Genomic DNA, 9,544 nt, shown 5'->3' on the forward strand with positions numbered 1-9,544 from the left:
GCTCGGGCATTATTCCTAAACCCTTACAGAGGTATCATTCTCGTCATCAAACTGTTAAGTTCTTTAAATTTTACATTTCGAAATTTATTTTAAGTTTATCTTAGAAAATATTATTATATGCAAATGGTTCACTCATGTGCATTTACACTATATATATATATATATATATATAAATCCTTCAATTCAATAGAAGGTAGAAACTGAAATTGCATAGTGGTGTAAGTAGTAGATGTACTTTTAAAAAATTCACAGGTTTTAAATGTGAAATTTGAAGGGATAATATCTACTGTACCTTTTAAAACTTTCAAAAATATTTAATATATCTCTCGCTGATTAGAATATTTTTATTAATTTTTAAAAATTCCTTCGAATATATCCAAATCTCTACTAGGGTTTACTAATAGGATTTGAGGTTAGAAGGATATTTTGGCAATAAATTTGAAAAATTTCGAATACTAGTGGGTATAAAAAGGCAAAAGCCCCAAATTATAAAGTTAGAAGTACAAAATCGTAAAAAATAAGAAGATCAAGGACTAATATTGCTATTTACCCCGATAACCACACGAAGTTATCACATCGGGTTTCGGGTACGACGGGAAACCCGACCCGATACGATCCAAAATGGGTCATTTAAATCCTCGGATCTCGTCTCATTTAATCTTCTCCTTTCCTTTTCTCTCTCTCTCTCTCTCTCTCTCTCTCGAATACGCCGCCATTTAATTAGAGGTATGTTGATGACGAAGAGTAAAACCGGAGCCTTTTCGTTCCTTTTTCTTTCTTTTATAATCATTTCGCGTCGTTTTGATCGGTTCCTGCGCTTTGCTCGATCAAAGGTGGGAGCTTTGCTCATTTTTGTGGGTTTTGAGCGATTCAAACGCTGCAATTTGTGGGTTTTGATTGGTTGGTTTGCGTGGGAATAGCTCAAGATCGCGTAAATTGATTCGTCCTTGGGTTTTTTTTTGTTTTTTTTTTTGTTTTGTTGGTTGCTTTTATTTGGGGTAGTTTTCTATTTACGGTATGGTAGTTTACTTATTTTGGTTAATTTGGTGCGATGTATGGGATTTTTGGTTATGTGATTTTGGATTATCCCAATGTTTTGAGCTCGTCGAATTTCTTAAAAGAAATTGGATAATATGGAAATTCTTTTACATCATTTTTTTTAATTCTTTCGTACCATGGAATTCGATGTTGTTTCTTATTTTATGCCCATATTGTATTTATTTATGATTTTTGTTTTAATTGTTGTTATGTGTTATCTTGCGCTATAAAATTGATCAAAGCAAGTAGTAATATAGATTGTTTTGGAAACCCCCTGATTTCTTAATGAATGAAATGAGTTTCATTTAATACTGATTAAGTTATTAATTTTTTACCTATCAAAGTTGTGTTCATGGATAGACCCAATGAGGCTGGAGTTTGGAAATTTTGTGGCATCATTTGCAATCGCAGTCCGATAAAATTCCCCATTTACGATACCACTGAGCTCTAGATGTCTTAAGGTTTTAATTTATCAGTAATATGAGAATTTTAGTTTGTTTCTGCGTCGATTTGCATGTCTTTTTTTTTTTCCCATGAACATGTGTTTGGCATGTTGATTCAAAAGATAAGCATATTTGGCTTTTAGGCCCTGCTACCCAGAATTTCAATCACCCTCTGATGATTAACAAAGTGCCGATTTTCCATAATTCTGGTTATTGATGCTTACCTATCTGATATGTATTTTCTGTTTAAATCAGATTTTAGAAACATCGTGGCGTCATTTGCTGTTCGGAATCACATAGTTCTTCATTCAGGAGCTGCTTCTTTTTTCTTTTCTTTTTTTCCATAATGATGGTCTAATTGAAGTGAGATTGAAAGTAGGTAAAACTGATTTAGTTCAATTGGTCTAAGAATGTGCAGGGGAAAATTCTAAGTGTAACTTCTTTATTATCAAGTTTTAGGATATAAAGTGTAACAATCTGTCTTGCTTAAGGATAAAAATGTAAGTTCCTTTGAAAATCGCTTCATGTGATGTCCATCGAGCTTGTGAAAAGCATCGCCTACATGCCGGCTATAATAAAAGGTCTATTAAGGCCCACATTGGATTTAATTAAATTGGATTTGGGTTTAATTTGGACCGTCTAGTCAATCAGGCACCTGCATGTAATCATTAGGCGACTTACTAGGCACCATGACCCTGTTTAGGTACCACTTGAGCAAAGTAGCCTATTTTCATTAAACAATTTTTAAAGATATTGTTATTTATACATTTCTTGTATTATATGTTTGAGAAAAAGAGGGTAGCTACCAAGGGTAAGAAGAGCATGACCAATTGAGGCATAAAGATGCGGTTCTCTTTCTAATTACGCCTTTTCAATTTTAAGCTATTCCGTCTCAACTAGCTGAGCACTGCCTTTTTTTATGTCATCTTCGCATTTCATTTGTCTCATAGATCTAGCTTGATCACCTTGGTAACTTTGATATCAATCTGGAAAAACAAGTTATTTCTTTTTGAGTGCTGTGTATGAATGGTGCTAATGCAGAAATGTTGGGTGGAATATTTTTGTGGTCCTTTTCCCTCCGTTTTAAGTTTTTGCAAAGTGCTCTTTTCATTGGACATGACATTTTTTGTTTAGTTTTTTTTATTGCATTTCAATGTCAGTTTAATGAACTTCTTGCCTGTTTATTATGAGGCAGTAACTGTTTTCTGAGTGCAATCCTATCATAACACTTTGCTATATTTCTTTCTAAGAAATTGTCTAATTTTCACCAACTTATTGTACACTTTCCAAGTTACTGGCGTAGTGTTATCTTGTTTCTTCACAGCAAATAGCTACTGAAGAACTGATTCATTTTATTCTTCGCAGGAGCTTTTTCTTGTTCTCTTCCCAATTTGATTTTGGCATGGAAGAATATTCTGGTAGGAGATCTTCTGGAGGAGTCAGATTTTCCAAAACAGCCTCCGGCATTTCCCTTAGGAGTCAAAACCTTGAGGAAAAGAGCAATCAGAATTGCAACAAGTTTGGAGTCGGCAGCAGCAGGATTAATGCCGTAAAATCCACCCAAATCGACAATTTGGAAAGGCCAAGAAATGCCAGAGCTTCTTTTCGCTCGACTAGCTCAAAAGCCATAGTTGGAAGCACTTCTAGATCAACTTCAAGAAAGTCCCACCACGAGAAGCAGAAGCAAAGTGTTCTAGAAGAGAGAAATATTGCAGAAAATAGTGGTAGCAGTAAGGCTGTGATCGAATATTCGGAGGATTCGATCTCTAATTCAGGGGATTCAATCTCTAATTCCACGACCGAAGGCTTCAACTCTCACAAATATCAAGGGATTTCCATGCATAATGTTGAGTCGTCGAGAAGGGCCAGTTCATCAAGTTCCAGCTCAAGTAAGCAGAGAAATAAAGAGCTATGTTTAGGTTCATCTTCCTTTGGTCGGATTGGAAGTGCTTCTAAAAAATTCAGCCTCGCATCTAAGTCCTCGCCGGGGTTTAAAAATCTTAGTTGTGCGTCGGTATCTGATGTTCTACCATCAGGCTGTTCTTCTTCGGATCTTAACCGCAGTAAGAGGGTTGAAGCTTTTCGTAAAAGAGCTTCTGAAGGAGAGAGTTCATCTCGAGTTAAGAGCTTAATTGGGTCATCGAGTAGAGGAATTCCTGGCCCTTGCTTACCTGTTCCAGAACAGTCAGCTTCTCGGCTTGCTGCAAGGAGGACTGGAAATCCACAGAGCAGTAGGGATGGTGCAGTCTCCTCTGGAATAGTAAGTGCTTCTAGTGAGGAGCCTCGGGTGGGGGTTTCTGATCAAAGAGCTTCTAATGAGGAAATTCCAATTTCGATACAAGAAGCTGTTCCCGAAATCTCTTCGAGACCATTCTCCCGTGAACTTACTCGTGCTCTCCTTTCGCCCGGACGTCGAAGTTCAACCAGTCGGGATTCTCAAAGTAGATCAACTCATCGCACTGAAGAAAGCGGCTCTTCAGGAGATCGAAGCGGCCAGCGACGCATTAATATGGAAGGAATTGCAGAGGTGATTTATATGTACTTTTGAATCAGTATTTTACTGGTTTATAATTCTTCGAGCTCATTGTTATACACTACCAATAATTATATTCTCGTATACATTCTGACCGAGTTTTGTTAACTCTTGATGTAGTTTTAGTTGTGTAGAATGAAAGTACGGGTTTTTAATTTGAATCTTGCAGGTGTTATTGGCACTAGACAGAATTGAACAAGATGAATTGACCTATGAGGTTGTCGACATGCTTCTAATCTTTTCGTACTTCCTTCACTTTTCTTTTTTATTTCCTCTCAAAATATTTGTTGATTAAGTGAGGAATTTAATTCTTGCAGCAATTGTTGGCACTAGAGGCAAATTTTTTCTTGGGTGGTTTCAATTTCCTTGATCAGCATCGAGACATGAGAATGGACATAGATAATATGTCATATGAGGTATTATGTTTGTTAGCTAAATATTAGGTGTATTACTCTCTTCACCTTTTCTTGCTTAGAAATCACTACAACATTTCACATTTCTTTTCCTTTCTCGTTTCCTTTTTCTATTTCTTTCAGAAGATGATCGCATTAATTATCTTAACAATTTGATTTTAAATTGATTTGGACAGGAATTATTAGCACTAGAGGAGAAAATGGGCACAGTGAGCACTGCACTTTCGGCGGAGCAATTAGCAAAATGTCTTAAGAGAACAATATACTTGCAAGACTCCATAGGCAGGGGAATCAGTACTCGCATTGTCGAGGATATAAAATGCAGCATATGCCAGGTACTTTTCCTTACCGTGCCATGTGCAAACTGGTAATAAACTGTCACTCCGCAAGTGTTGTTAACATCAAGCTCCCTAAAATGCTTTTCATGTTCTCCCTCATTTTAGATTATTAAGCTGAAATATCATTATGGAAGGGAAACCAAAACATAAAGAGAATGCTTGCTCTCTTTTGTTGAAGGGCTGTTTGGTTACCAGTCAGTAGTTAGAAGGTGAAAATGCTACTTTTCAGAAGTATCATTTATTTTTTTTTTGAGGAAACAGAAAGGGTTGCATGCTTGCGGTACAAGAGAAGGTCGGTGAGGAGAGTAATGAAAAAAACTAAAAAAGTTAAAACAACGAGTAGTAGAGAACTGTAAAAGAAGTGCTATCCGCTAAGAAGCCCAAATACCCATCCAATCCCTTGTAGTAAGAAGAATAGCCTCCGCCGAAGAGTTTGTCGTCTATGCCTTTCCATTGAAGATTCGCATGTTTCTCGCAATCCAGATTAACCAACAGCCGGTAATGAAAAAGCAGTCCACTTCTGTTCTCATTTGATGCGTCAAGGCTTCCGTAATTGAACTCCAAATATCTAAAAAGTTCATTTCCCCATCCCACCTTGAAAGAGAGAGTCCGTAAGGATTGAGAATTACCATATTCCAAACGGCCTGTGTATAAGGGCAAGTCCAAAATACATGCTTCACGCACTCTTGATCCGAATTACACAAAACACAGCATTGTGGTGCAGGCCGGATTCTTTTGCGTAAGTTGTCCGTAGTCAGAATCCTACTTTTCAAAAAACAACCAGGTAAGAAGCGTAAGACAAAGCGGAGTTTTGGCCAGAGCGAGAAGAGAATGTCCCCGATGCGGGCTCATCCAAACAATGCTATCCTTTTTGTTTGAGAGGCTTACTTTCTGGATGATAGAAAGAAGCTTTTGTAGCCTCATTATAATTAAGTGTTGAAGTATTAATCCAAGGTGAAATTGAACCACTTTGCGCAATTACCCTAGCATAAAACTTGGTGAAGGCATTCGCCAGAGTTCCTTCTCTGTGCCATCTCCCCTCCCAAAATGGTACAGAGCATCCATTTCCAATATCAAAGGAACAATCGGCGAAGAGAGCGGGGCAGATTTTGAAAACTAACTTTCTAGTTCGGTTGTTTGGTTATCTAAAAAAATGAGAAACAGAAAAGCTGAAGTTGTATTGTAATGCTTGGTCGGCATACAAGTATAGATATATATAAAATGAATCTTACTCAAATTGTTTATGTGTATAATCTAGTCGAGGCTGAACCAATTATGTACTGTGTGCTTGATCAATGGATAATACTCCCTACTTACATGTGCCGCTGTTCTTGATCTTCAGGAAGAGTATGTTAAAGGAGATGAATTGGGCACTTTGAGATGCGAGCATCGATACCACATTGCCTGCGCCCATCAGTGGTTTAGGCTGAAGAACTGGTGTCCGATCTGCAAGGCATCTGCTGCACCATCATAAATTTATATCCTTTTTCTTATTTTTTATTTTTTATGCAGGTTTCATTTTCTGTTGTAAATACCACGAGCTTAAAACATTTCATCTTTAGCCTTGAAACAGTCAGGCCCCTTCATAAATTGAATCGCGAAGAATATGTGTATAAGTTCAACATTTTTCATGGAAAATTCTCCTGTTAAATTTCTGCTTTGTCCATTGGCTTCTGATCTCTTGCAATAAGAGGCAAGTAATAAGGAGTCCATGAGTTTGGAAACAATAACTTGCAGGAGTTAAAAGCTTTTGGCGTATGTACTACACCTTTGGAGCATTGCTCTAAATATGTATTTGCAACAGTTATCCTACGTAGGATTTGCAAGATCTAATCATGTATCTCCAGATTACATAAAAGAGTAAGAAAATTTATTTTCAAGTATCATTTTGATGTGCATTTCTCCGTCTCACTTGGCATATACTATAATTGATTTGAGACATATCTTATGTATTAGAATACTGTCGAGGAGTAAAGGAGACCATTTACTCCCGCGTCATTTCTGCCAATGAGATGTCCGAATCGGTGATCTGCACTGTTTAACATGATTTATAGTATCTGAATCTTTAAGGTGTCAAGTTTAATAAATTTTTTTGTATCATTTGCCTAATCTTTAAATTGTTAAAAAATTAACAATTTTTAATGGCTAATATGATATAAATTTGACTCCATTTGATCACTATGCAAATATTCTCGTAAAATTACAAAATCTGGTTTCATTTAATAGAACCGATTATTTATTCGGATGTCCTATTATTGAAAATGATGTGGAAGTCGACGAGTTCCACCGTTTACTTCTAGAAGTATTCTAGCTTTTATTCTCCTATAAATATGGAAGTACTGGAAATCATGAGGCCAGTTTTCTTGCAATTTGTGACGCGTTACTGAAAAGTGAGCTCATACTTTCAACTTTTGGGCTCTTGGATGTCTAGAGTTTACAATTTGGTGACGGTGTTTCATAAATGGGTAAATTATATTGTTACTTCCTGAACTTTTTACGAAATTTTATTTTACCCCTTGAACTCCTAAAATGAATATTTAACATCTTAAACTCTAATATTTCGTTCATGTTATCCCTTCCGTCAGTTTTTCGTCAAGTTCCGTTAACCGGAAACTAACGGAAGGGGTAAAACGAATGAAATATTAGAGTTTAGGATGTTAGATGTCTATTTTAGGAGTTTTGGGGGTTAAGTGAAACTTGCCAAAAGTTCAGGGGGTAACAATGCAAGTTACTCCAACTATAAATTATTTTATTATAATATGTAACTTATGGATTGACTACTAAACCTCAAGTTAGTGATCATACTTGATTTTGAATTTATATATTTTTTTATCCTAAAATAAATCATACTAAAATTTATCATACTTTAGAAGCATTGTTCTAAAGTATTATAAAATATTATTTTATATTTTTATATTAAAAATTTCTAATTGGCTGAAATAAAGCACAAAAATTTTATTTTAGGCTACAATAAAATTACATTGCATAATTTCATAGAAAATAAGTATATTTTTTAGAACAATATTTCTAAAGATAAAAATGACAAACGAGTACTATAGAAAATTAACTAAGAATTAAAATCTCTATATCCGAGTGAGGACACCTATTATAAATCAACTATATTAGCGAGTACACAAGGACATTAGAGTGCTCGAGCATCGTAGGTAGTTAGTATTGCACTTTTCTTATCTTTAAGTTACTCTAATTCATTTCTTTCGCTTTTATTTTATTACAATAAAATGTAGAATAAATTATGGTATAATTTATTTTAGGATAAAAAATACATATATATGCAAAATAAAAAATGATCACTAATTTGAGGGTTAGTAGTTAATTCATAAGTAATATATTATAATAAAATAATTTATAGTTAAGGGTCCTATGAAGTAAATTGCACTGCTACCTCCTGAACTTTTAGCGAGTTTCACTTAACCCCCCAAACTCCTAAAATTGACATCTAACATCCTAAACTCTAATATTTCATTCGTTTTACCTCTTCTGTCAGTTTTCGATTAACGGAGTTTGACGGAAAACTGACGGAAGGGGTAACATGAACGAAATATTAGACTTTAGGATGTTAGATGTCCATTTTAGGAGTTCGAGGGGTAAAGTGAAACTTCGCCAAAAGTTCAAGAAGTAACAATGCAATTTACCCTTTCATAAATCCAAGGATCCAAAAGAGTTAAAAAAAAATTTGTACTTGGGAAGGCATCCTAGCTAGACTCTGTGTTGCTGAAAGAAACTGAAGCTGAGAGAAGGGGGGCTCGATCTGTTGAGAAAGCTGGAAATTGGTAGTGTTGAGGACTGCCAGGCACTATCTATGGCTTGAAAATGAAGTTGGATTGTATGCTGATTTGCTTTCCATCCTCTATTAAGGGATCGATTGTTTGGTTGGGGATATCTCCCAAATAATAATAGAATATATCCACCAATTTGTACCCAAATACAAAATAAAAACAAATGATGAATACAGAATATTTCGGTCACACCAGGTTATCCGAGAACAAATTGTTCTGTATTGTTCTATTTAAACCATCGAACAACTATTTATTTTCATCTATTGAACAAAATATTATTATTATTATTATTATTATTATTATTTTCCATTCCTTGTAATATGTTGTCTAAATTTTTATTAATTAATGATTAATTTGATAAGCAAGGTAATATAAAGCTTGTTCTAGATTATCCTGAGACACTCCCTGTTCTTGAGAATAATTAACAAAAAATTATTCACCAAAATTTCTTCTCGAGCCAAAGGCAACCTAAAGCCCTTTTTTTGGGAACTTTTTTTTCCTTCTCTGTTTACTTATTAATTACGAGGAGCCATAATCTAACTCTGCGTTTCTTTTGCTTTCCCTTTGTTTTTTATTTACTGCTCTTTTATTGGAAAATATTATCAATTATAAATTTTAAAAGAGCAGTTTACACTCATTTCNACGCCTCAATTCATATTCAAATTTTCACATCAGATATGGAGTCAAATATTAATTAAACAAACAATAAATTTCAAATCTATATTCAGTAAAAACGTATTCATGTACAGATATAGATACCAATCAGAAATTTAATAAATATTTAAAAAGTAGAATAAAAAAATTGCCGATATGTATCTAAACTTTCTAAAATTTATAAAGTAGTAAACAAATAGAGGAAAAAGAGTTACGAATTTTAAGAAAATATTTGTGAAAGTTACATATTGATTATATATAAAAAATAAAACCTCATATGTGAGCTTTTCCTCCAAAAAAAAAAAAAAAAACTAATAATTTCGAATTC

The 9,544-nt window shown here is 34.7% G+C and overlaps 1 protein-coding gene across 2 annotated transcripts; it reads left to right on the forward strand.

The window, feature by feature from the left end:
* Positions 488–6,648, forward strand: LOC109711953 (E3 ubiquitin-protein ligase MBR1). 2 transcript variants are annotated; one of them, XM_020235333.1, is made up of 6 exons: positions 488–726; positions 2,847–4,008; positions 4,184–4,231; positions 4,332–4,430; positions 4,604–4,762; positions 6,108–6,648. In XM_020235333.1, the coding sequence occupies exons 2-6, from the start codon at positions 2,884–2,886 to the stop codon at positions 6,237–6,239; spliced, it is 1,563 nt and encodes a 520-aa protein (XP_020090922.1). In that variant the 5' UTR covers positions 488–726; positions 2,847–2,883; the 3' UTR covers positions 6,240–6,648. The 2 variants fall into 2 exon arrangements, with proteins under 2 accessions (XP_020090922.1, XP_020090924.1); XM_020235335.1 differs by lacking the exon at positions 488–726 and adding an exon at positions 748–833.

Source organism: Ananas comosus, linkage group 6 (genome assembly GCF_001540865.1).
Source record: "Ananas comosus cultivar F153 linkage group 6, ASM154086v1, whole genome shotgun sequence".
Classification (NCBI taxonomy): domain Eukaryota; kingdom Viridiplantae; phylum Streptophyta; class Magnoliopsida; order Poales; family Bromeliaceae; genus Ananas; species Ananas comosus.

Bases quoted from the DNA above. Each gene is read 5' to 3' on its own strand.
- LOC109711953 (XM_020235333.1), top strand. From the start codon at position 2,884: ATGGAAGAATATTCTGGTAGGAGATCTTCTGGAGGAGTCAGATTTTCC. The intron at 4,009-4,183 runs GTGATTTATATG...TGAATCTTGCAG, and splicing joins ATATGGAAGGAATTGCAGAG to GTGTTATTGGCACTAGACAG. The intron at 4,431-4,603 runs GTATTATGTTTG...TGATTTGGACAG, and splicing joins TAGATAATATGTCATATGAG to GAATTATTAGCACTAGAGGA.